Genomic DNA, 27,166 nt, shown 5'->3' with positions numbered 1-27,166 from the left:
TAATTTTTCCCAAATGGGCGTGAAGGTGAAGTCAGATTGTTTATTTTTATTTTCAGTGTGGCAAGCCATTTCCCATAAAATGTGGTCAAAGTGATGTGTTATTTTTTTATTTCTGGAGAAAGCAATAGCAAGTGTTTGTTAACAAACATTCATGACTGTATGAAAGACTCTCAGTCTCCATACACCACTCAGCCCTTAGCAACAGCTTAATATATGGGTGTTCAGTGTTTATATTGACTACATGGAAAAAAATGTTTTTTTTTTATTTACTTAGAGTCTGTTGAAAATTCTTCATTTTTAGCCATGGGTTACATACGGAGTAAGTGTACTTTTTGAAATGCTTACATAGTCATATGCAAGCTTGTAACTGACACTCAGTGGTATGTTCTCATCACCAACAAACATACTGACTAGACAAAGAAGAATGCCTGACAGTTGAAGTCATGCAACAAAGATCAGCCTACCGCTTGATGTCTTTATATAAGTCATGTGTGTGTTGAATCTATAAATACCAGTGCGTATGAGACTGGGTGCCAGTTATGATGATGAAAAACGGCATCTGTGCAGATGTTCCACAGAGCTGAGCATGTGCGAGCAGCACTGCCAATTTCCATACAATCATTACCCACTACACCATCATTATAATCACCATACGATGAAACGACATGGCCCACCTTGTCAAATCATTTCCCAGTGGCCTGTTGGGCCACAACTCGCTTTGCAGATTGAGGCATTGCCAATTTTTACATTGGCCTAATGGAAGCATATTGATTTTTGATTTATATGTTCTCTCCCCTTTTCTCTCTTTCTCTCCATTTCCTCTCTTTCTCTTTCTGTCCCTCACTCCCTCGTTTGCCTGGCTGTAGAGACTGGACAGCCTGGCCAACCTCTACTCCATAGCACCACCTGAAGGCGGCCACTGGAATGACGGCGGTGAAAGCCAGTCCTGTATTTATATGCCGGACAACCAGGCGGTCACGCTGCCTTTGAGACAAGATCACATGGTGGCGGACGCCCTCTCTTTGGCCTGCAAGGTACTGGAAGTGGGCGTAATAAAAGTGATTGTGCCTGAGTGACCTTCCTGCCCAGCTGAGAGATGGTGCCTGTGTGGGTGGGAGCCGCAGGCTGGCGGCTCTAAGGAGAATATGGATCACGGAGGCAGAAGGAAATGACAAATCCCTGCCATCTCTCTGGATAGACTGGAGAGAGAGAGAATGAAAATGGCAGAATTAGTGCATGATTTGTGGTTTGAGCGATTGACTGTTTCCAGTCTTGTGGGTGCAGATTTAGCAGGGGACAGATTAGGGCCAGTCAACCCATCCACACTCACTTTGGATTTGGAGCAAGAAGAAAAGGACAAGGGAAACTTAACAAAAATACATTTATGAACTGAAATATATTTTTTAGCTTATCCCTCTCCAATGCAAAGATGTACTGTTGAAATTTGATGTGCTAATCACAGGTCTAATAAGGCCTTTTCCCCACTAAAAGCATTTTATGTGTGTTGCTATTTGGATGAATGTCTGTTGCTATATGGTTGCCAGGCACATGGCACGCTTGAACCTTGCCTGGTCTGAGGCGTTGTCCAACACTTTAATATAGCGGCTCATAAAGTGTGAATTGCTAGAATAGATGACACACAGGTGCTCCCTCTGTCACTTGCCATGTCCTGGTGTTTGTGTGGATTGTGTTGCACTTGTGACACGGTGTGAAGTGTGAAATTTCCAGCCATCTTTCACACTTTGAGCTGTACAGCTCACACACACACACACACACACACACACACACCTCACCTCTCTGGTGTGTTGGTCACTGCCCTGACCTGGTCTTTGTCAGAGCACTTGCATTAAGTAGAATGAAAAACTTCCTCTGTCACTTCCTGTGTCAACTAGCCCTGAACAGACGATGATCTCTGAGCAGGTTAAGATCACTCTTGTTGATCTATCACACTGGCACAGCGCTGACATATTTCTCACTGCCACAGGCCAAGCACTTGGAGCCCAGCCTGCACTTCCTGCGACTGCGGAGGTGCGTGGGGCAGTGTGTGGAGGTGTGTGTGCCCGAACCAGACGAGCTGCTGCAAGACCTGGTATGGAACCCTCTTTGGTGTATGGCTTATTCTTTGTTGCAGACGTGTAACCTGATTTAGTGATTAGACTGTGAAGTGACCTGACCTGACCCTATGACCTGAATTGGACATGTGGCTCCACTGACTCTGAAGAGCAGGTCTGAGTGAATGTTATATTGTCTGTTACAGGTGTATGAGGAGTTGGAGGTCTGTCCCCTGAATGTATTCACTCTGCACATGACTAGACCCAGCAGCACGGCAGACTATGGTGAGTCCCTTCGGCGCTCTAGCATTAGCAAGGGGGGGGGGGGGTCCTGTTTTGACATTTGTTTCACTAGAGCGGCTGTGACGGGTCTAAACTGACGGCTAATTTTTTTTTTTTTTTTTTTTCAAAAAATTACTTTCTTAAAAAAATAAAAATAGTTCTGCTGGTGAATATTTGAGTTTAAATTCCAACGGTCAAAATGATTGGTAGTTCTAGTGTTAAGGGGTCACTTTGGAGTCGTGTGCGAACTCAGCTGATGTTCTTTGTTTGATGCCCCATGTAGGTTTTGCAGTGACTGGGCACGTCGACGTCCTCAGCAATAGCCGAATCTTTGTCAGTGAGGTGCTCCCTGATGGACTAGCCTTTGGTGAAGGTAGTGTTTCACGGATGTCCTTGTTTTGCTTTCACTACTAACCAATTGGAGGTCATTCTCGGCCACTGACTGGAATCCTCAGTTAACATTTCTATGGACACACTGCTTACTGTGTTGCACCTTTGTGCTTTTCTTAGGCCTGAGGCCTGGAGATGAGATCCTGGTCCTGAATGGTCGCGCGGTGTCGTCCCTGGACCTGAGTCTGATCCAGAAGCTCTTTGCCGAGCACACGTTGCAGCTCACCCTGCGGCGTGACCCCCCATCCCACAGACGCTTCCCTGATGACACCACCCTCTCACTTAACCCCTCCCACGCTCAGAACACCCTGCAGAAACCTCCCAGAGCCAAGTCCTCCACAGGTCAGACAGCACAAAGCACACAGCTCCTCTTCACCCCTCGCCTCCCTCACACACCCCCACCACACACACACACAAACAAACTCACATGAACAGCCATCACATAATCAACTCAGGGTCTTGACGTCAACGCATCCAAATGAGATATCAGGTGGATCGGCGCAGCAGATTAGCAGCTTACTCAATTACCATGGCATTGAGTCCCAACGTGTGTGGGTGCACACATCCCATTCCGCGGAAAGGACGTTTTGCCTCATTAAGGCCGGTTTTCTCATACACCGCAGATAAATGAGGAGCTTTGCACTCATTTTGAGGTTGACGCTAACTGGAATTGGGGACAGATGGCTCAGTGTGTGAAGGTCACACTCTTCTTCAGAAACGCTACTACTCATCGTAAGCTGTATCACACCATGAGAGTTGACAGAGTGTGTGTGTGTGAGGGTGTGTGTGAGGGTGTGTGTGGCTGTGCATGCTTGGCCTAGCCCTCACACTAGACGCAGCTATGTACTGTAAGAGCCACGGTCACACACTGGTTTGTGTGAACTGTAAGCGTGTCTCTAAAGGTTAAAACAATAGGAAACTTTACTGCCTATGGTTCAGAATCCTCACAAAAATTGCTTACTGTATATCCGTGTAAGTGCATGCATAGATGTTTTTTTTTTAACAGACAGTGGTTCTGGTCACAGCCACGGACAACTTCTAGCGAAGCTATGTGGTGACTGTTTGCAACCTCACTGATCTGTTTCCTCAACACCAGCATACAGTAATGGGAGGGAACAAGTGTATTTTGAGGAACTTAAATTTTTTTTTCGAACATGTAAATTGAGGCATATACCCCTGCAGCAATAGCTTACCCAGCAGGTCATAGCACACAAAGACTAGTTAAGTTCAGTTGTTAATAGTGGCTCATATAGCTTGTTGTAGCATAACTGCAGAGAGACTTGAATGTATTACATGAAATGAACTCTGTTGCCGACAACTAGAAGGTAAGAATGGCATGTATGTAAGTGGTTCAGTATTGTATCCAGCACTACTATTAGGAATGTTTTAAAAATATATATTATATATTTTATTAAATATTATATAAATAATATTAATCTATTTCCCAACATTTTGTATGTGTGTGACAGAAGTATTTGAAGGCAGATTTAAGATTAATGTAAATGCAATAACTGGTATAAAACATTTGTGCTAAACTTTTCTTTTTCAAATCATAGCAAATAATTTACATAATTTACATGTAAGGTTAATTTTCCTTCCCACCTACTTCCAAGTTGTGCTATCTGTACAGACAACGCCGAGTCTGAGAGCAGGTTGTGGGAGGCATGATGTGTGAGTCAGACAGCGACTAATTGTGGGCCATTTTTGTAAGAAAACACAGGAGACTGTAGATTGAATGTCAAAACAACAGGGTACGTAGAAAAGGAGACATTAAAAAAAAAGCTTCAGTGTCTGAACCCGGTTGCTCAGGCACACGTGGTCTAATAGGGTTGACCTCTGGCCAAGATGGGAAGCATGTCAGCACCACAGTGCTAACCCTCCACAGGCAGTTATAGCACAGGAATCTGCTACTTTGCCACTTTGTGTAACACTTCAGAGCACTATTAGCAGCAGCTTATGCTCTGCCAAATGAATTTGACAGTTCAGTTTGTTAGGGGTTTCATTCTAAATAAGCACTGTAGCTTAGTAACGTTATTACAGCTTGATGTTAAAATACTGCAAACATAGCTTTTTTTTGCGACAGCACTTTTCCCTCTTCTCTGTTTTCCTGATCAGCAGGCTCGGCTGTACTGTTGGGTGCCTTTGTACACTGGCCTTGCATACACCGGATGTGTGCAGTGAGCAGCTGTGTGTCCAGTGGCTCTGCTGCAGCAGCATCCTTTTTTTTTTTTTTTTTTTGCCTCAGCAGTGGTAGTTCCCCGCACGTGCCTGTAGAGGGCGAGCTGTGTCAGCTGCTCTGGTCAGGGGCGCGAGTGGCACGAGCCCCGCTGATCCCAGGCACTGGCAGGCCCCGGCTCCTGGCGGATGCCCGCCTGGCACACCACAGCTCCAGCTAATGAAATCACTCCTGCTGCGGGCTCACTTTAGCTGCAAAACATTGTGTGATGTGTTCCAAAAGAGACTCCTGAGGGGCCGCGTTCTATTTATAGTCCCCCTTCTCAACAGTGCTTGAACTTTGAGGTCTTTTTCAGCTGAAACGTCAAAATTTGTGTTAACAGCTCTGTCTTTGGTTGTTCTCTCTCTCTCTGTCGCTCTCTGTCTCTCTCTCCCTCTCTCTCTCTGTCTGTTTCTCTCTCTCTCTGTCTCTCTCTCTCTCTCTTTCTCTCTCTTATCTTATCTCTATCTAAAGTATTTGTCTGTCTGTCTATCTGTATTGCTATCCTACTCACTGTTCCTTTTCTTTCACATTCTCTTTGCATTGCATTGCATTGCTCTTCTTTTGTATTTCAATGAGGTTATATTGAAAAACTCAGAAGTCAGACTAAGTGGGGAAATGCGTCAGCATCTGTGCCAAATAATTAATTTACATCTCTGATCCAATCCCAGCGTTGTAATGAAACTATGGTCTCCCTAAAGCTTCAAACAGTTTGAGAGGAGTTTAGCACTCACGGCAGAAATTGAATAGGGAGCATGATTTGCTGGCAGTTAGTTTTTCAGCCTTTTCCTGCTTTCCTGCATGGCTCCCATAATGCTGCCTAAGTGAATTAATGGAATAGATTAAAAAATCGTCGGTGTCTACGGTAGTGAATTTGTTTTGCTGCTTTCCCTTGGCTTTGAACGTCTACAGCATGCTCACCAGTTAGTCTAATCAAATCTGTTCTTAGTCCAGTTCAGTCAGGTGCATGATAAGACCAGATTGTTCTCTCTCTCTCTCTCTCTCTCTCTCTCTTTCTCTCTCTCTCTCTCTCTCTCCCTCGCTCTCGCTTTCCCCATCTTTCCCTCCCACTCTTTAAGGGCTGTTTTTCAGAAAGCAATTTTCTTGAAAATGACAAAAATTCATATTGGTTGACAAATAGGACAAGTCCTCCACCAGAGCATCACAGTTCTACCCACACTGGATTTTAGAAACATTGTGGGGGAGACAATGTGTGTATATATATATATATATATATATATATATATATATATATATAAACTGCAGAAGCAGTCCACGGTGCAGCCAGTGTTTACCCTGGCATTCCCTCTGGCTTACTGCAGTTTTCCTAGCATGGTGTGCAGACCATACTCTATCGCCACCGCCCGTCTGTGTAGGTTGATTCCGCGTCCCTGTGCATGCAGGTGGGAGTTGGCGAGCGAGGCTGTGATTTTTGTGGCTTCCCCCGTGGTGGGTTTCCTCTGTTCAGGATTTATGGCGGGGGGGGGGGGGGGAGCGGCACACTGCACCATTTTTTTACATGCCACGCCATGCTACTGCAGAGGCACAAACCCCACGGAGTTCACTTCACAAAACATCCTCTCCGCCGCTTTTGAGCGACTCTGACTTCTAATATGACTGGTAAAACATTACTGGTGTTATTTTGACAAGTCATGTAGTGAACAGTTTCCTAAGACACCCAGAGAATTGCGTATCTTTTCTCTGTCAGTAGCACGCTGTGCCAGTTCTGTAGCTTATTATGATTATCATGACTTTGGGCATCTCTGAAATAGAGCTGATTCAAGTGAGACCTAAATCTGACATTACATGGTGGTCTTGTGAGGAAGGATTTGGGAAATACGTGGAGTAACACTAGCTCTAACTCTAACTCTATATTTGGAGTAACATTAGCTCTAACACTAACTCTCTTTCTCCCTCTCTCTCTCCTTCTCTCCCTCCTCAGATGTGTCCACGGTGCAGGAGGGCCCCGGCACGCTGCTAGAGCCCAGTCTGGAGAATGGTCTGCACCATCGGCGCCGCAGTCACCAGCCAGTGCAGCACAGCAAGGTAAGAGTCCCAGCAGCTGGTCTAACTCGCGAGTAGTAGCCGGACTACACCGGGTGCACAGCTGAAGCGCTCCGTACCGTTCGCCGGCCGTAAGATTCGTTTTGGAAGGCATCTTCAAACTCTTTTGAATATACGCGTCACTATCACGTCTGGTGTAGCCAGTGCCATTGATTGTGGTAGAGGTCGAATTGTTGCAGCATTCGCTCAGTCTGTGAACGGAATGCTTCAGTTACGTGCGTGGTGTAGCCTGGCCCTGTTAATCCGAGCCGTGGAGTCTGGTGTGCAGACTACCTGCCAGGAGACAGGGTGATGGCCAAAGGCTGGCAGCGAACATTATGGTCTTAATCCTTTTTAGCTTGCCTCCCAACCACAATGCCATGGGAATTCGGTCCAAATGAGCTCGTGTTAACGTGTAATGTAAACAAGCTGTTGGTTGTGTGAAAGTGGGCTGGCCATAGGTTACAGGGTAATTATCAGGACTCTGCCAGAGGGCTGGTCTTGTCTGGTTGCCATTTTATTCCCCATGGAACATGCCTTGCTTTCATTTGTGTGAATGGACACCTAGAGTACCTGGGAAATGTAGGAATTGCAGGAAACAGGGGGGCCATAGGGGAGCTTCTTCTTCTGTTTGAGTTGAGCTGCCCTGATCGGTAAACACAGTCATGTGCGCTTGGCATGCTGAGGCCAGCTGCGGCGTCAAAGATGGGGCTTGAGATTTTTCATTATCTCTGCTACATGCTCATTACCCTTCCCCGTCCACCCCTTGAAGCCTCGCCGAGGCTGCTTATTACCACCTCCGAGCGAGGGCACGCGGTCCTCCCAGAGGGGCACGCATTCCCGGGCACCGCGCTGCGCACAACCTCCCCCCCCCCCCCCCGGGCAGCGCGCTGGCACTCATGGCACAGCCGCGGTGGCTGCCGCGCTGCCAAATAAAACCCGGCTGATGTTCCGGCTGACGGTCGCCACATTGGAAAGCTGCACAGGAGCTTCCCCCCTTCTGTCCTTGTCCTCCACTAAGCCAGACTGGCTGGCTCCAGTGCACTCGCACGCCTCCGATAGAAGGCCCGCTCCACAGCGTAATACAATTAGACCCTGAAAAGCAAGAGCTCTCCTTTTTTTTTGTTGCAAGTGCACGCTCAAGACGACACAGGTCGCCGACACTCGCCGACTTCAGATGAGATTTCCCTTGTGCCTTTATAGTGTTAGTGCCTCGTATGTGTTTAAATCATTTAATACAATTTTTGGCTAACACAGAAAAGGGTTCTAGATGCCTCTGTTGGTCTCCTTCACGTCTGTGCACGTCTGAGTCCTTCACAGTGAGTATGAGCTGCCTATCCCATCTGTGCCTTGTGATTGCCTTGTCTTATTTCTTCAGTCTCTCTTCAGCACAGTTTGTGTAGAGGCCGCTTTTGATGTGTTAATGGATTAATTAAAATAGCTGATTTATGTTTGGGCGTCACATTGCAAAGTCCTTGTCACAGTTTTTAATGAGTAAATAATGTAAATTAAAACAAACTGAAGCTGTGACTTTATTATGGGTGAAATACATCCTTTGTTTTGAATACAAGTTAATTAGCAAATCTGTTGATGTGCAGAGCATTAATAAAATCTCCTTAAGAATTTTAGTGTCACATGCTTCATTTGGACAGTGGAAATGAAATGCACATTACTTAGCATATTGAATGTGTTCAACATGGACGTTGCAGTTCACATCTCCCTCAATTATTCATGTACATATAAATGTGAGCTGTTAATTATTTGACGCAGTCTATACCGTAGATATGCAGGTATGCTGTGGCAGTATGTAAAGTGAGCTCAGTGAGCAGTGCGACAGCAAGGACCCTTGCAGTGCTGCCGCTTGCCTTTAAGGTTTTTTCCGTGTCTTCTTTGGTGGGCGTTTGATCTGGGAGGAGGTGGATTAGAAGGAACAGGCTTGTTTGCCATTCCCTCTGTTTGCCCAGAGATGAGCCTCGAGTCCCTCTGCACCACCCGCACCACCCTCACTCCTCCGTCAGTCCATCGCAGGCCCCCTCGGTGTGTTGATCCAGCAGGATCCACTGCGGCTCGTCTCCATCAAAGGCGTGTTGATATTCAGGAATGGTAGGCGGCAGCGCGAGACGCGCGTGGAGCCGATAATGATCACAGATGTTGCCGTTTTCCAGCCTCTCTCTCTGCAGTGCCTCCGAGCCCAAGCACAGAAAATAACAACACAGCAACCATAACACAACAACAGCACAACATCAACACAAAGAACAATGAGCCCTAATAGATTTGATCTCTCATCATAGGTGCATGGCGCTATCTGTAACAGATATCTGTATGCCTGGTGGGGAAGGGACTTATTTCAAGCCTCTCGTCACAGCGTGTAATCACGTTGTGTTCTGGAGAGTGACACGCTTTGATTTCCTGGTCTACTTCTCCCCAATTTGTTCCCATTACCCCGTTGAATAGGCGTATTCTGCGCGCGGCTGAAAAGCGATGAATAGTTAGGGCCGGCTGAGACGATCTAATAGGGGGGTATTTGCCAAAGCCTGGCACAATGGGTCCAGAGGTTGGCACAGTGGCGGGCATTTGCCATGGCACTCTCCCACCTCAAGGGGATGGCTCTCTGTCAGGAGCGCTCCACGAGGCTGATTCGCAGGGGGACGGGGCTCCATATGAGGCGGGGGTTCATCTGTCACGCCAGCTATCTGTTCGCTAATCATCCGTGACCCACTCGGCAGCGCCCCGAACGCTGAAACATTTCGAGGCTGGCAACATATGCTCGTTTAGTGCTACAGTGCAGTAGAATATAGCATATTTTGTTTTACTTCACTGTGTGAAGTTAATGTGATCTTATTCAGCATTTTTGGGGGCTTTTTAATCATTGAGAGGCAGATGATTTTAAACCGCTTGCTAAATAGGGGACAGAATGTGCTGCTGCTGTTGATGTCGCAACCCATTCTTTCTATGGATTCCTATCCAGCTAATGTGTCCACCCCCATCCCCACCCCCACCCTCGATTAGGGGCCCCCTGCTGCAATGGTGGAAGCCCTGTTTTTCCCCTTGTCATAAACAGATGGGCGAGGAAATGATCCCTAACTAAGTGGACAGAAGAGTTTGCACTAATCTGGCCAAAAGCAGCCCAAAAAAGGCAGACTTCCTAGGCTGTTATCATAGTACACCAATTCCTCTGCTCACAAATGAAGTCTTTCGGGATAGGGCTGTTTTACAGAGCTTGTGTGATGCAAGAAGATGAAAAAGTTGCCCATTGAACTGAGCTTTTCATTTAGACCAATATTATATCATTAAGAGAATTGTTATAGGCTTGTTCAGCCTGCCAAACTTAACAACTCCTCATAAATTCAAATAGGCTTTAGTTGTGTTCTCTGATTTCTGTGCCAGGCAAGTATCCAACTGTATCTCAACCGTGTACACAAATGCAGCAATAAGTCCTTGGAGTCTTTGACTGGATGAATCTGACGGCGCAATTAGCTGCACATTTTTTGGATCTTGCACTGGGCATTCTACTACTAACATTCTACTGTACTAAATAAATAAAAATGAATGTCTCCTATGTTTTTTTGTAATGATTTATTTGTAATTACTAATTACTCTCAATAAACAAGCAAAATGTTTTAAGAGGATTTGACAACCTAGTAAAATAACTATCCAAGACCCCTGCTTAGAAGCAGAAGGGGTGGTGGGTGGGAAGTTGGTTGTCTAAGCCCGTCAGTCAGCATATGGTCATGAGCCGCCTAATAATCTGGCTTATATGTTTGGGTGGCCGGGGCGTGTGGTCAGTGTTGCTCTAGCGAGACAAACGAGAGAAACGAGCCCCAGAAGAGAGCGCGAGAATTAAAGAGGGCTAGAGGGGGGCGGAACGGCAGCTCATGGGGACTGGGCCGGCGTCGATGGCCGACCGAACCGAGCTGGACACCGCTGTCGCCACCGCCGGACCATGCGTGTACCCCTCCGCCCTCATCGAGCTCTTCTTCCGCGAGCAGTCTCCGGCGGACGCGGCGTGCTCGCTGCTGGCCATGTGCTGGTTCTGGCCAGGGTGCTTCGGCGAGGAGAAGGACATCCTCCTGGGCTCGGCGCTGCTGACCCTCTGCCGGCTCCTGCGGGGCAAGCTGGCCTGCCTGCTCCAGGACATGGCCGCCTGCGTGGCCTGCGAGAAGGCGGCCGAGGCGTCCACCCTCCTGGTAACGTTGACTCCCGCACTCCCTCCCTGTGTAGTCTGGGTAACTCACTGCTCTTGCGCTGCTCGCTGAATAGCCGCACATTCGTCTCGCTCGTTCGATTGAGTTCAATCTCAGTCAAGTAGCTAACACTGCAATGTAATGGTGTTGTAAGGTTGCTGCACTGGCCACAGCGTTATTATATTGAGCTCAGCATTTATGTTGCCGGCATTCTAATGCAGTTGTGTCGTGTTGTGTGTGTTCTAGTGCCTGATCCTGCACGCTCTGGGGACTCCAGAATGGGTTTTAATAGAAGAGGGTTTCATTATTAAAACATTGGCTCCAAACTCCACAGAGACTGAGGAAGAATAATATTTGTTTAAAATGAGCACCGCGGCGTATAATGGGCAGAACCAGTGAGGCTCAGCTTGCCTCACTGTTTGATTTATGTGCAAGTGTCTTTATTTATTGAGCTTTGAAAAGAAGATGGCAACATGGTACAATAGCCCTAACCTACGGGATGAATCACATCCTGTCAGGGCTTTACTACTGCATGACAGGATATTTTCTCGTGAGGAATGGGCAAGGGGCACTCGGGGGACGTGCCATATTTTACCTGCGGCCCCTGGCTACAACTGATACTTTTTTTGTGTGTGCTTAGAGACAACAGACTTCTTTGTGCCGATTACTTTTTTTTCTTTTTTCATTTTGAATTTTCAGAGCGTTTTCATCTCCCAACTGCACCCGGCAGAACGGTGGCAGTGATGCCTTGCCCTCCCCTTTCAAAAACGCTACCTCAACCGTCAGTTTTCTTCTTGGTAAATTATGTGAAGTGCAAAGTCGGGAAAAAGTAGTCTGTGTGACATTTTTGACAAATGTTTTTTTTGTGTGTGAGAGACGGGAGGTGTGTGATGGTGGTTATACAGTACCTTGCTCATGGAAATAAATATCAGGCCAAGGATAATCCAGTCCACCCTTGGCAGACACGTTGGAATGGTAATCCCTGTCTCCTACAGCACCTCCTGTGACCTCCGTTATATTGTTTTCCTCTGTGTGGATTCAGAAAACAACAGCTCTCATACGCGGCCATAGTACAGGAGGCACCATCAGGGTGCAGACAAAACAACCCGCACTGGATTAATGGGTTCATTCTCATGATGCGGCACAGACCTGACATCTCATCACAGTTGTTTGTCTCCTGCAGTATTGTTCTGTTCTGCAGATGCAGATTCACTGTTTGTTTGTAAATAGTCTGAATTTTTCAGACAACCCTCGGGGTTCTGCTGAGCCACAGTAACAGATGTCATTTGTGACCTGCAGTGGCTTGATAAATGTTAAATGAAAAATAAATCTGCCACCGTCGCCAGTGCACGGGATGTTTTTGTAGCCTTGCAGAAGGTTCCTCATTGCTGTGGGAGGGGGCCTAGCTGCTTTGATCTAATAGAGAGGAAGGTCGGTCACATCTCCCTGCACACACACACACACACACACACACACACACACACACACACACACACACACACACTCTGTGTGGTGCTAGTGTGTGTGCAGAGCGTCCCTTCCCGTGCAGCAAGCTGGGGATCAGGTGACCTGGCTTTGGACCGAAAGAGGCTCTGTGTCTGTTATCCAGTGACCTTCAGGGAGCTCTGTTTACCAACACCAACACCAGGCACCCAAATCCCTTTGTGTCGCCTGCAGTGTGACACATCAGCCGGCGCCTCAGGTGGCGTTCGCTTCGCCGCCTGAAAGATGCTCGCCGCATTTCAAAGGGAAAAACGGGGGGGGGGGTCTGCCCGACTTAGTGAGAGAGCGTGTCGAGCCTGAGCTGCCCTGGTTTCCTGAAAAACTCACGAAGCCCCGCGGATGCGGGCGGCTCCGGCTCATTACCGTGACGAGGCCGGCGGCGGTGAGAGGTTACGCTGGGCTGCTGCCGCCCGGCCACCCGACCCTTTTTTTTCCCCCTTTTCTGTGTTTTTAATCCATAGTCAGTTGTGGTGAATCCCCTATTCATCGCGCCCCTGTCGCTCAGCCCAGAGCCCTGTTCATGACAGCGGGGTGGGTCCAGCCAGAAGAGTCGGCATTGTGTGGAGGCATTGAAAGGGCCCGGGCCTTTGGCATCGCCGTGCTGCTGCTGTCTGGCCTCTGTATTATGCTCTCTGGAAGCTGCGCTGGGTCACGCGAGGTGGAATGCACGGTGATGTGTGTGTGTGTGTGTGTGTGTGTGTGTGTGTGTGTGTGTGTGTGTGTGTGTGTGTGTGTGTGTGTGTGTGTGTGTGTGTGTGTGTGTGTGTGTGTGTGTGTGTGTGTGTGTGTGTCTGTGTGTGTGTCTGTCCACCTCTCCCCTCACCCCTCACCCACCTCCACCGCACAGGGGTGCTTTCAGTCCACACTGATAGATATGCAGATTTTGGTGGGCGGCAGCAGTTTTGTCTTGTGCCTACGCGGACAGAACAGGGCCCTCCGAATCGATGCGTTAGATCCCATCAAAAGCCCCCCTCGGCTCCGGAGGGACAGGCTTGCCGCTCGGCTGTCAGGGATCGGGGAGGCCTGCCGCAGGAGGCTGGACACTGACGAGCAGAGGGCAGCGAGGAGGCTTAACATGAGGCAGTGAAGAGGCAAACTCTCTGTGTGTGTGTGAAAGATTGATAGAGAGAGAGAGGGAGAGAGAGAGATAGAGAGAGAGAGAGAAATAGAGGCAGAGAGCAAGTCAGAGGAAAGGACCAGCTGAAAAAGCAAAGCCCCAGCCTGACCACCACCCAGCCACCATGCCAGCCTCACGGCCAGGTCGGCTCCGCAAGAAGGGCTGCTCTCTGGCCCGCCGCACCCAGCGCCAGGCCACGGCCGCGTGGAGGCTCCTGTACCGGCTGCTCTTCATGGTAAGTGCCCTGGGCAGGCTGGACGGACGGGGGGGGGGGCGTCGGGGGCGCTGATGTGTCGGATCCCAAACAGACGAGGGCAGCGGGGTCAGGGGTCGGCGCTCTGGAGCGGCTGGGGACTGTACACGTGCCCGGTTGATGGAAGGAGGCAGAGTCAGGATATTTTTTTCTCTCTCTCTCTCTCTCTGTGCGGTGTGGCACAGTGTTGGGGCTGCTCAAAAACGGGTGCGGAGCGGAGCTTTGACAACCACGGAGCATCATCGCTGGAGCTGTCAAGTGCACGCCAGCAGAGGAGGGAGAGGAGGAGGAGGAGGAGGAGGAGGGCTGAACCCAGACCTGTCAACATCGCTTGTCATTTTCTTCCATTTTCATTTTTTTCCCACCCTACCTTCCCTCTGACTCCCTCCACAGGCTCCCAATTCTCATCCCGTAATTAGATAACTGGGTCATCTGTCACGTGCCACGCATGGTGGCTTGGCGTGGTGGCTTCGGTGTGTATCGTTACAAAAAAAAAAAAAAAGAAAAAGAAAACTGACTTTGTTCAGTTCTTGTCGTTTGAACCTCTTGGATTGGGCTTGTCGGGGCTTGTGTGGATTGGGTTTTGTAGGTGCATCGCTGCAGTAAACAAAGCCAGAGCATGGGCTAGTCCAGGTGTTTGTGCTAGCCGCTGTGATAGGTAGAGCCGACCTGCAGAGTTCCCCTCAGCCCCCCGGTGACTGCAGCAAAAGCAAACTGCGGGCTAGCGCTCGGCACAATTACTGCGATCAGTGGGAGAGGAGAGATGGGAAAGATATAGAGATAGATCGGCTCACCTCTCCTCCATCGATTAGTGTCTGCACCAGCTATCGTTTAATCGCTCTCCGCCATACCTTCAACGATTGGATTATGTTAATACACATGTTGTCTGTGTTTGTGTGTGTGTATGTTACGGCCCACCAACAACATATGTGTGTACCTGTATAAATACACACTTCGTTTAATACACGTTTCTGCTTTATGCATGTGCATGTGTGTGCAGATATGTGCACACATACACATGTTATTTGCGTGTGTGTGTGTGTGTGTGTGTAAGACTGTACATACCCATACATTGTTTAATACACGTTTCTGCTTTATGCATGTGTGTGCAGATGTGTGTGCACATACATATGTTGTTTGCGTGCGTGTGTGTGTTTGTGTGTATGTGTGTGTGTGAACCTGTACATATATATACACTTTGTTTAATGCACGTTTCTGCTGTATGCATGTGTGTGCAGATGTGTGTGCACATTTGAGTGTGCTCTGATGTGTCACTGGGGGGATTTCGGAGTACGTACGGAAGTGAGCACAGTACCATTAAACGACGAGGCTTGCATGTAGTTTTTCCGATGATTGTGATAGAAAGGACACATGTGCGTGTGCTGCTTGCCTCCCAACAGACCGCAGAGTATGTTTCATGTCCACAACATTAGTGCTGGTGGAATATATGCATTCCTAATGTGACAGCCCGGTAGTGCCCAGGAGTTTCTGTCGACTCCAGCAGTAACAGTGGTGGTCCGTTTTTCTGAACAGGACCACTCGACTGTGCAGGCTACTTCCCTGGGTGTCCTCACCAGGAGGTGGGAGTTGTATGGGCAGCTCTTGTTCCACTTCACTGATTAGCTTTGAAGCTTCCCCGGTCTGTCTCGGAGGACTCGCCGTAATTAGCAAACCTGGTCTCTGAAGGCGGCCGTGGGCCCTGCATGAGACCAGCGCTCTCCTTGAGCACTCCACTGCACTTTGTGCTCCCCTGTGAGGCCACGTGTGCATGTAGCATAGTCCTCCTTGGGACTGCAGACTGGTCCCCTCTTTGGTCGGGGTATGTGTGTGTGTGTGTGTACCTTTGTGTGTCTGTGTGTATGTGTGTATCTGTATCTGTGTGTGTCTGTATGTGTGTAGAGAGAGAGAGAGAGATAGATCTGATCTGATCTCTCACCAAAACCCTTTATGATTGGGTGTTTAGGTCTTTGAGTATGTTTCATAGCACTGAGCCCACTCAGACACGCACACATTCCGATAAGAAATGCGTCTGGGCCACAGTTACCAAGGTCCACCATCCACGCGCCTGCTGAGGGATGCTCATCTGCCACCACTTGGCTCTGAGCCAGCAAGAGTCTGTGGAGTTTCTTGCCCTCCCTGTCGCCCTCAGCAGAAATCCCCCTCCTCCCCCCCCCTCCTCCTTCCCCCATGTCTTATCCAGCCCCATCCAGAGGACAGCGGCCCCTTCAAAGGGACTTTAGTCTCAGGGACAGAGCGAGGAGGCTGGGAGCTGGGACTGATGGAGAAGGCAAGCTGTGCTGCGTTTAGTGCTCGGTTAAGGACACTGCTTTTAAAGGAGAGAGCCTCCTGCCTCCTGATGGGCTGGGCAGTCAGCTGGGCTCACCCCACCTCATTGTCATGCAGAGGAGAGGAGAGCTGTACTGTGTCCTTTCTCCCTCTCCCTCTCCCTCTCTCTCTCTTTCTTTCTCTATCCCTCTCTCCCTCTCTTCTCTTTCATTCTCTCATTTTTTTTCTGCTCTTTCCGGTTCATCTCAGCCAATCTTGTCCATGTACATAATGAACGCTTTCACTCTAAAAATACCCTTGCAGAGGGGTTGAAAATCCACAAAAGGCAGCATTTGGATATATTTATTTTTTCTTCCTTAGATGTGCAGTGGGGCTTATCCTTGGGCTTTCAGAATGCCCACCTCCCCACCTCACCCCCACCCCCCGCCCGCCCTCCCTCACTCAGAGGTGATCGTCTCAGCCATGTGCTTTACTCAATATCATTTTTCAACCTCCTGCCCACAGATGTGTGTTCAAAAGAGCATTCCTGGTAACTCAATAACATGCGGTCACGAAATGGACAGACTTAACTGCTCCCTCCTTCTCCTCTCTCTATCTCTCTCTCTCTCCACCCTCCTTCTCCTCTCTCTCTCTCTCTCTCTCTCTCTCTCTCTCTCTCTCCTCTGCAGAGAGGTGTGTATTATGGCATACGTTGCTTATGAATTTAGAAGTGTTTTCGGTCAAGGAGTTAGAGATAATGTATTCCCAGCATCTATACGCAAGATAAATTAACTCTCTTTCTCCCTCTTTCTCTCTCTCTCTCCCTTTCTCCTCTCTCTCTCTCTCTCTCTCTCTCTGTGCAGAGTGTGGAGACGGTGTGCACACTGTACCACTCCTTCCAGGAGGGCTCTGGAGGCCTGATGGAGGGCCAGAAGGAAGCGGCGGGCCCCGAGCCCACCCTGCTGAGACCCTGCCCTCGCCACATGTCCGCCACCGAGCGGCTACGCAAGGTCATCCAGGAGCTGGTGGACACCGAGAAGTCCTACGTCAAGGTGTGAACAAACTCTTAATTGGATCAGATGAGGAGTCGCTTGGGTTCACCTCAGCCTCAGCCCTCAGCTGAGGGATTCTCTTGCTTTCACATGGAAGTCATTAGAACGTACCGAAATAGAGAGGAAACATCATGACATCCATTAGCGCTGAAAAGCAATGCGAATCCTCCACAGTGCTAAGAATAGGCTGCTCTCTCCCTCCTTGCTGCATTAAGAAAGCAAGTCATTAAATGTGCTTACCACGGCTGTAGTGTCGGGGCCACTGAATGGGCTATTCGTCATGTTTAGATTTATTACACTTAAGCAGCAACTGCACGCCTGTATGGGACATTGAGCGCCCATCATGCACTAGCCCACATTGTGTGTGTGTCTGTGTGTGTGTGTGTGTGTGTGTGTGTGTGTGTGTGTTTGTGTGTGTGTGTGAGCATGTTCATTTCTTCAGCTGTATCCCATTGGAATAAGGAGACTGAGTGAGGGGATTTGGTTCAGACGGCCTATCAGGCTGGCTAGATGGATAGATGCAGTATTGATTGCCTTGAGGGCAGCTGATTAATTAACTCCTCCGCCCTATGAGAGGGGAGCGATGCAGAAGGCCGTCCCTCTGCGCTGAATAATCGGGAAAACCTTGAGAGGTTAAATTGGGAGGGTAGGTGAAAAATGGCGCGGTTTCACCTGGATCATTTCTTAAGAGCCCTGGCAGAGTTCATGTTTCGCCCCCACCCCCCCCCCCTGGTGAGAAGCTTAAAGATTGTCTGTGATGATTACCCCCACCCCCCATCCCCACTCCCCACACACACAGACACCTTCATTTCTACACACAACACAAACACAACCACAAGCACATATACACACCCTCAGCTACACACACACACACACACACACAGACACTCACAATTTCTCTCTCTCTCACACACACACACACACATCCTTCTGTTTAAAGTGCATCAGGGGAAGTGGGTGATCATGCTGCTGCCTGGTGATTTGTGTGGCGGTGGAGGGGGATGGTGAGGGGGGCACTGCCTTCATAGTGTCCTTTCCCTGAGCAGGAGCCATTTGTCTGTGATGTGCTGCGTGCGCGAGCCGGTGGCTCCCCATAAATCAGGCTAATGAGAATATCCACGATGACGCCCTGACAGGCCGCCAGTGCATTAAAACAGGGAGAGCAGGCAAAACAGGGCAGCAATCTGTGTGTGTGTGTGTGTGTGTGTGTGTGTGTGTGTGCACATGTGTGTGTGGTGTGTGTATGTGTGAGAGAGAGTGTGTGCTTGTGGTAGTGTGTGTATTAGTGAGTGAGTGTGTAGATGTGCTTGTGTTTGTGGTGTGTGCGTTGCGGGGGGTGTGAAGATGTTTAGAGGGATGTTTACAAGCTGTGTGGTCCTGCAGATGGAATGCGTTTGGTGCACTGCAATTAGATAACATTATTCAGGCCCATTAGTGTGAGGACTAACGTCTTTAGATCAGGTGTGTGTGTACCTATCTCATTAACCTATCTCAACACTACTGTTGACAAAACTCTGCCGTGTCCCCAAGGGTTTGATAGCACTCGGCTTTTGAGTTGACGGTAACTTCTGAGTATCAGCTTACCTTAAAAACATTTTTTTTTAAAAACCCACAATCTTCCAGGTGTCAGAGAGAAGCTAGACAGAGGGAGCATGCACAGCAGAGATGTCTGGGGAACATGTCAGTGTGTTTTGACTCTTACCGTACCTTACGTCTTTCCCGTCACCAGGACCTGAGCTGCTTGTTTGAGATCTACCTAAAGCCCCTGCAAAAGGAGACCTTCCTCACGCAAGACGAGGTAAGACTGCATGAAATTGACTTATGATGTGCTAATGCTAAGCCTTGCTAACCCAGATAACAACAACAACAACAACAACCACAGGCTCTGGAACAGCGCCACGTCTGATCTGAGCTGGATCTGTCGCCGAGAGAACCGACTCGAGGAGAGGGGAGTGGATGGGGGCTGACCGCAGTGGCTGTAATACCCAGTGAAAGGATTCCTGTCTCATTAGTTGGCTAAGGTCTTAGTTAGCATGTGCTTGCATACACAGCTTTGGTTTAGCTGACTACAGTCACCTGTTCTAATGACCGGCGTATCAGCCCCGCCAGTTCCCACGTAGTCACCCTGGTGAACTGGTGATGACCTCGCCACCGCCGCAAGCTTCCCCGAGGAGAGATCAGTCGATGCGTACTAAGCCCAGAGCCAAATTAAAGCGCCATTAACACATGACTTAGCATGCCATGGACACACTGCAGTAGCAGCGACCCAGCACATTTATTTGATGAGCAGGGTGACAGTACATATTACAGCTCCAGAGACTGCCTTTTTAATGGTGTGTTGTAAGAAGAAGCCGTTCTTCTGTGCGCACGTAGCTTCCCTAATGGTTTCTCCACGTGGTTTCATTTCTCTCAGATGGAGAGCCTCTTTGGTAGTTTGCCCGAGATGCTGGACTTCCAGAGGGTCTTCCTTCAGACCCTCGAGGAGCGGATCGCCTCCTCGCCGGACTTCAGCACCTTGGAAACCCCCATGCAATTCAAGGTAAGCCGCCACCCCCCCCGCCCCGCCCCGACCCGCCCTGCCTCGCCCCCTGTCTCCCCTCGTCACGTCTGTGGTGGGTCAACACGCTGGGCGAAGTCATCCTCCAACATAAACTTGCCTCTCAATGAGTGTCCAATAAAGCAAAATGAAATATTGATGATCTGTCATGGCGGCATGCTCGACTGAGTCACTGTGAGGTGCGGCTGTATTGATTTAAACAGGCTTAAGTGGAGCAGAGGCTCCTTTGATCGGAGCGCTACAGCGCGTAGAGAGGCAACTACACAACACAGACCAGCAGGAACCAGACAAACAACATGGCTGAGAGTGACGCGGCGTATCTTTTGTGGCGGTGTTGTTTTTGTTTTTGGCAGAAGCTGCTCTTCTCTCTGGGCGGGTCCTTCCTGTACTACGCCGATCACTTCAAGCTCTACAGCGGCTTCTGTGCCAATCACATCAAGGTCCAGAAGGTCCTGGAACGAGGTAGCCACTGCAAAAAGCACATCTCTCCATTTTCATCTCTGCTCTCTCTTTCTCTCTCTCTCTCTCCTCTCTTTTTTGTGGCCACTCTCCCTTCCTAAATCTCATTGCAGCCTCCTTGCATCACTTGTGCTTTTAAGCTAATGAGATTATTGTTTGCAACCCCCCCCCCCCCCCCCTCTACATGCCCCACGGTTATGAATGAATAACATGGTCCACTTATCGTCACTAACTTTGTCTGGGCCCGTAGGCAGGAGAAAAACGTGCGTTTGTACAAATCGGAGGTGAGGAAATGCTAATTCGCTTTAACTGTGGGGGATTTGGAAGTCGTTGGTAGTCCAGTTTCTCCCGCAGCCCTGGTATCTAATTCTGATCGGATCGGTGAGCTGGCCCGCCTGACTGTGGTCCCGAAGCAGCGCTGTTTGCCTGGTTTATAACGAGGAGAGGGTTGTTAAAAGCTTACAGTGTGGGCTAATCATTATGAGACTCTCAGTATATGACGGAATATAAATGTTGAACTTAATTTATGCCTCCAGCATTGGCCTGCTTTTCCGTCTTGGGCAGGCTGCCCGGTCTAGAATGAATGGGAGCGATGGGGTGGCCTCAATCGCGACGTAAGGGGAAAATTGTACCCCAGCGTCTCTTTAATTCCTCCCATTACAAGGGCCGAGACGCATTTCTAGAGGCAGGTACCAGAATTACATTTTAATGGCCGACAGGGAAGAAAAAAGACCTGGCCAGTCATTTTCGAGAAGGACATCCATGTGTGTGTGTGTGTGAGAGAGAGTGAGAGAAAGAGAGAGTTTATGCTGGGACAGAAGATGTCTGGGGGGGGGGGTTGGGAGCCATGCCGTGTGTGTGTGTGTGTCAGCAGCGCCCGTAATTACACGCTCTCACGCCGCTTTGTGGCGCTACATTCTCCCTTTCTCACTGCGGTGGAAGGGTTTTTATAGGAGTGAATGTGTTTACTTGCTAATTGCCTGCCGATTACTTGGCAGCATTGCATGAAGTGTCAATGCGTGTTGACGGTTTGAGGGCTTTGAGTGCCTCAATTATTGCCCCTAATGGCACCTCTTGATTTCTATGAGATTCTAAAGAACATCTCAGACATGGAAAGAGCTGAATGGCGTAATCTCTTTGTCCTAGACGTCACTTAATTGTCTCTATGTCCAGCAGACACGTCTGCAAATGGCCACCTCTTGGTCACCACTTTCCAGCAGCTGCTCAGTCTAGTGTGTTATGCAGTGGTTCCCATTTTGCTGCAGTGGTTGTAAAAAAAAAAGAATGCTGCGTGGCCTCTACTGCCCCCTTGTGGACATGGGTCAGGGCAGGTCCTTTGAACCTGACAACCCCCCAAACCCCCCCCCCCCCTCCGACCTGCAGTCCCCTGCAGTGTCCACTGAGACTGGACATCTGTGTGCACAGTGTGAACTGACTGTTGTGTTGTCTGTTTTCATTTTCATCAGCGAAAACTGACCAGGCCTTCAAAGAGTTTCTGGACGCCAGGAACCCGACCAAGCAGCACTCGTCCACGCTGGAGTCCTACCTGATCAAGCCGGTGCAGAGGGTGCTCAAGTACCCACTGCTGCTCCGAGAGCTGGTGTCTCTGACCGACGCAGACAGCGAGGAGCACTACCATCTGACAGGTGAACAGACATGCACAGACACACACACACACACACACACACACGCACACACACTTTACTTATTTATTTATATGGCAACTACAAATGACCTCATTGGCATTTAATCATAGCAGAAGTGAGCAACTGTGAATGTTAATATGAAAATGTTCAAGATCATTTATGCTACAAACCAATGAAGTGTAATCGAATTGATGTATTTCAAAATGTGGAACACTTGTGTTGCCACGGAAGGTCAAAAATGTCCTCTTTCTAGACAATGCTCCGTAAGTAATATGTATTCAAGCTCAGCTCTACCTATCAGGTGTCATCACCCTGTAAAACCCAGTATGGTTATGGCTTTGGACTCAACTACAAGACACATTCAGAGTGAAATGGTCTCACATGCTCCTATTGCCTGTATCCACAGAGGCATTGAAGGCCATGGAGAAGGTGGCCAGTCACATCAATGAGATGCAGAAGATCTATGAGGACTACGGCACTGTGTTTGACCAGCTGGTGGCGGAGCAGAGCAGTGCAGAAAAAGAGGTGACCCACCCCACCCCCCCATTCCCCCTTAAGTCACACACACACACACACACACACTGATGCCAACAGACCTGTTATGTCTCTTTAAAGCTTGGATGGGCAGTCTTATCCTCGAAGGGCAACTGTGACAGAAGGGCTTCTTTACAGCCAAGCAGGAGCACACCTGACACAACAAATCAATCACACGCAGACCAGAATTAGCTAAGTAAATGAGCACGCTAATTAGGGAGGTTGCTAACAATGCTGGCATTTCTCGCTAACCTCTGCCAGACATGGAGACCACATGGGCGCCTCTATTATCCAGTGTGTGCCATGCACGTGGCAACAAGCTAACAATTAGCAAAGCGCGGGTGCCCCTCTTTTTCTTACAGAGCTTCCTGGTTAATGCAACCTTGTGTTCAAATTCTCATTTCTGCTTAGCGAACGCCCACATTAACACTTTTCTGCATTAATGTTTTTTTTTTGTGATCGCTGTCATTGCGAAGAGCCAGCTGTCTGTAGTAAAATGATCATTTAAAGCAGCCCTGAATGAGCAGATAACACTGTCTGCTTTAAAAACTTATCACTGTCTGCTTTAAAAACGGATCATGTCGGTCATTATAAAACACAATATAGGTAGAAAATGAAAATTAAGATCAGTATGGGTAAGCCAAAATGTCAAACATTGTTTTGGGGACATTTGGGACCGTGATGACTGTTTTGTGAAATGTGTGTCCAGTTTTCTTGGCATCCCAAGCAGCCGTGCACAGTAAAATGGGACTGGACTGACCCTGGGGATGTCTTCTACCCTTCCTTCCTCTCTCATCCCTCCCTCCCTCCTTCCCTCTCTCTCTTCCCTTCTTTCTATCGTAGGTCACAGAGATTTCCATGGGAGAGTTCCTGATGCATTCCTCAGTCATCTGGCTCAACCCACTCCCCTCGCTAGGCCGCATGAGAAAGGACCCCGAGCTGACCGTGTTTGGTGAGTGAGGCGCTCGGACGTCATGGGAAATAGAAATTCTGTGCCACATCCACTCCCAGCATGCTTCACCAGTTCCATCAGCATTGCTAGTGTCCCTACTGTAGGTACCACATGCCACAAGGAAACACACTGAAGATCCATCAGACGAGAGTAAAATAGATCAAAATCGCCATTCCAAAAATCACTCACATTGTTACTCAACGCCTTTCTGGAAATGAGAGTTAAAATCAAGCACATTGCCACAGAGTTTTTACGAAATTCCATAATGGGTTTTCTTTGGGTGCTTTCATTAAATTTTAAACAAGAAGAAAATGAGATGATATGGGGGAAAGCATTGGCAAGAGTCTTGTCAGAGATCTGAGGGAATCCCATCTAAAATCGGGATGGAGCCCCATATGAGCACTGTGGCGCCTGGTCCAGATTCACAGCAACTCTTCTTTTCTTTCATCAGTGTTCAAGAAAGCGGTCATCCTCGTCTACCGGGACAACAACAAGCTGAAGAAGAAGGTGATGAGACTTCCCTCTCAGAAGAAAATCTCCTCTCATGTACCTAATTACTGTTCTTGTGTCTAAACATGCTGAAATCCTCACTAACTCACCTCATTGTTTTCCGTGTGTGTGTGTGTGTGTGTGTGTGTGTGTGCGTGTGCGTGTGCATGTGCGCAGAGTGGCCCACGCTCGTCCCATGGAGATACGGACCCGTTTAAGTTCCGCTGGCTCATCCCACGGTCCTCCCTGCAGGTGCGGCTGGGGAACTCAGCAGGTGAGTGTCCTCTCATCTGTTTACCACAGCTGTGGCTTTGTCCACATACAACACTCAGCCACAGCACACACACCTCTGGGCAGCTGAGACCAAAAGAAGGGAAGGGCCTGAGAAAAGGGAAGATGTTTTGTGCATTGAGGTTGGATTTCAATATACTGTATCAATATGTGTGTTTGTGTGTGCGTGCACGTGTGTGTGTGTGTGTGAAAGCTGATCCTCTTTAGTGGAGCTCTTCCTCATATTAATTTGAATCCAAATCAATTCAATTCAGGTTCCTGTATTAGCATGGCTGTTTAGATACAGTGTTGCCATGGATATTGTGGAGAACATCAGAGTAATATTATGATCCCTTTTTGTGACCTCAGGCTCAGAAACCAGCTGTATCTGGGAGCTAATCCACACCAAGTCGGAGATCGAGGGGAGGCCAGAGACAGTGTTCCAGCTCTGCAGCAGGTGAGTGGACACAGTTGGGGTGAGAAAGAGAATCCTTCAGAAGTGGAGGCCATGCCACAGTCATTTCCTGACTATTAACTGAGGTTCACACATTGATTAGGTTGAGGTTGGGATGAGGTTAATACACTGGGGCAGGCATTACATGGGAACGCATTTCTTTTCTTTATTCTACTTTATGATTAAAACACAATCTGATTCTGATTTGGGCACTGTGGTTAATACATGTTTTTTTCATTTTTTTTTTTCAATTTCTATAAAACACTGTCCTGCAGTTTATACACAGCGTGGCTATTACACTGGAAATTACGGTAACAATTACTCAATCTCTCTCCAAACAGCATTCCAGAAAACAAAGTCAACATCATCAAAGTGATCCGGTCGGTTCTGAGGGAGAACGTGAGGCGGAACATGCCATCGGACCGGGCCTGCAGGGAACGCCTGACCCCACTTCGCAGCACCCTGCCCTCCTCCGCAAGGCTAGGTCAGTTCCCCTCGCAAAAAACAACAATTAACACAAGGGGAACGGCCAGCTGGGAATAGACACCAGAAGCACGGGGTAGATTGGGAGAGTATTGTTGTTTGTGATAATGCTGCGGTGCGGGGGAATGAAAGAAGCTCTGTCTCCGGGGCATGTGACCTTTCTGCTCTCTGATGAACCGCTGCAAGCCTGCTGCTTGTGTACGCAATCATCTCAGTGGGGATAATCGGCTGTGATGGTAGCATATCAACCAGATGGTGCCCTCACTGAACGCCGGGAAACTGACAGACTTGTCTTTGTGTGTGTGTGTGTTTTTGTGTGTGTGTGTGTGTGTGTTTTTGTGTGTGTGTGTGTGTGTGTGTGTGTGTGTGGTTGCTGCAGGTTCCTCCAGGGCCTCCTGGCTGTGCAGACTGGACCCTCCTTCCCCCCCTGCTCCCCACACAGATGTGCCAAGCCGGCGGCCGGCCGACTCCGACGAAGCCAGTCTGAGCAGTGGCGCCCCCAGTGACGGGCGTCCCCCGAAGCCCGCCGAGCGTCTCTCGCCCCCGTCCTCGGCCGCCTCGTCACTGTCGCCCTGCGGCAGCGCGTCGGAGCCGCTCAAGGAGTCGGACATCCTGAGCGACGAGGACGAGGAGTTGGCCGAGCGCCTGTCGTCGGGCCGCAGCGACTCGCCGCCCAGCGCCATCGAGGCCCAGTTCCGCCAGCTGCGTCTGTCCGAGGAGCAAGCGGCGGCGCGGGCGCCGGCCCCGTGCGTCCAGCCCGAGGGCGGCGAGGTGGACACCCCGGAGAGGCGTCCGCCCGCTTCTCCCCGCGAGCCGGGACCCGGGCTCCAGCGCGCCCACTTCTGCCCCGTCAAGAGGAAGAGCGGAGGCAGCCTGCGCCGCAGCCAGGGGGCGCTCCTGAGCATGCGCGAGCACAGCCGCTCGCTGGACAGCCAGGCGGACGCGGCGGCAGTGGCGGCGGCCGACCTGAATAGCCTGCTCGAGCGGGAGTTCAGCGTGCAGAGTCTCACCTCGGTCGTCAACGAGGATTGCTTCTACGAGGCGGCCGAGTGTGGAGACAGCAGCGCGGCCACAGCCAGCTCCTAGCACCCCCCACCCCCACCCCTACCACCACCACCCCCACCACCCCCACCACCACCACCACCACCACCACCACGCACGACAAGCCCAGACCAAAGAACACGCATAGTGACTGACCTAGAACAAACACTTCCACTGCCATTCAGAGGAGAGACTGAAATTGAACAATGCAATGGTGACATGAAGGAAGGAATGGAGCTCCTCCATATTCTCAGAAGGCCTGGAGGAGCTCCGCTGGCCTTTTGCTGCCTCTAGTCAGTATCAAATTGAAGGTGGGAGAGACAGACTTGAGTCCACCACAGCCCCGTGGGGCGGGTGTAGTCTGACCCCAGCAGGGGAGCTTCACTTCCTCTGATCGGAGGGTCTCTGGTTGTCTGTTTCCGTGCCTCAGCCCCCCCCCACGCACCCCCCCCTTGAACTCAGCGTGTCGTCCAGTTGTGACAGGGATCGCTCCCCTTGTTTTGCCATCTGATGAAGTAGATCGCCGCCCTCGTCATGGCAACAGCCACCCTCGCCTGAGAGCCACATCAGGTGACTTTCGCTGTCTAATCTTGGCCTCGGCAACGGTCTGAGCACTGATGCACAGCCAAAAGCCAGACACACACACCCACACACACACACACCACACACACACACACATACACACACACACACACACACAGGCACACACACACAGGCACACGCAGGAGTGCACACCTCGGAGTGAGCTGCTCTTGACCTCGGCCCCAGCGGGACCCAGAGTCGCGCTGAAACAACAACTAAAATATTTCTTTTTTTCTTTTTTAGTCCAGACTATCTGCCTTGCTGTTTTTTTTTTGTGCACTGCATACACAATTTGCCTACATTTGAAGCATTGCTTTACATTCTTGTACATTCTTGGAATTGTT

At 49.4% G+C, this 27,166-nt stretch overlaps 1 protein-coding gene across 4 annotated transcripts in view; it reads left to right on the top strand.

Annotated features, from left to right (window-relative positions):
- The window catches only part of tiam2a (TIAM Rac1 associated GEF 2a), a 76,753-nt gene extending 50,446 nt beyond the window's left edge, over nt 1-26,307 (top strand). For 3 of the 4 annotated variants that reach the window (XM_076299335.1, XM_076299333.1, XM_076299334.1), the window contains exons 10-27: nt 867-1,034; nt 1,985-2,089; nt 2,258-2,336; nt 2,617-2,706; nt 2,844-3,065; nt 6,881-6,984; nt 17,167-17,355; nt 19,085-19,153; nt 19,769-19,894; nt 20,266-20,374; nt 21,838-22,017; nt 22,424-22,542; nt 23,395-23,503; nt 23,955-24,010; nt 24,170-24,266; nt 24,632-24,719; nt 25,058-25,200; nt 25,579-26,307. In XM_076299335.1, coding sequence (XP_076155450.1) covers nt 867-1,034; nt 1,985-2,089; nt 2,258-2,336; nt 2,617-2,706; nt 2,844-3,065; nt 6,881-6,984; nt 17,167-17,355; nt 19,085-19,153; nt 19,769-19,894; nt 20,266-20,374; nt 21,838-22,017; nt 22,424-22,542; nt 23,395-23,503; nt 23,955-24,010; nt 24,170-24,266; nt 24,632-24,719; nt 25,058-25,200; nt 25,579-26,285 — 2,760 coding nt within the window. In that variant the 3' untranslated portion in view covers nt 26,286-26,307. Of the gene's footprint in view, nt 1-866; nt 1,035-1,984; nt 2,090-2,257; nt 2,337-2,616; nt 2,707-2,843; nt 3,066-3,949; nt 4,049-6,880; nt 6,985-17,166; nt 17,356-19,084; nt 19,154-19,768; nt 19,895-20,265; nt 20,375-21,837; nt 22,018-22,423; nt 22,543-23,394; nt 23,504-23,954; nt 24,011-24,169; nt 24,267-24,631; nt 24,720-25,057; nt 25,201-25,578 lie in introns of those variants that run through there. The other variant, XM_076299336.1, reaches the window with a different exon arrangement.
- Nucleotides 26,308-27,166: the final 859 nt, after the last annotated feature.

The sequence above is a fragment of the Alosa pseudoharengus genome, unplaced genomic scaffold (assembly GCF_046254945.1).
Source record: "Alosa pseudoharengus isolate Yale_2024_CS ecotype anadromous, Long Island Sound unplaced genomic scaffold, YU_APseudo_1.1 YU_APseudo_1.1_scf_22, whole genome shotgun sequence".
NCBI lineage: Eukaryota > Metazoa > Chordata > Actinopteri > Clupeiformes > Clupeidae > Alosa > Alosa pseudoharengus.
Note: the sequence above shows the minus strand (reverse complement) of the source record. Positions and strands in the feature narration are given on the sequence as shown.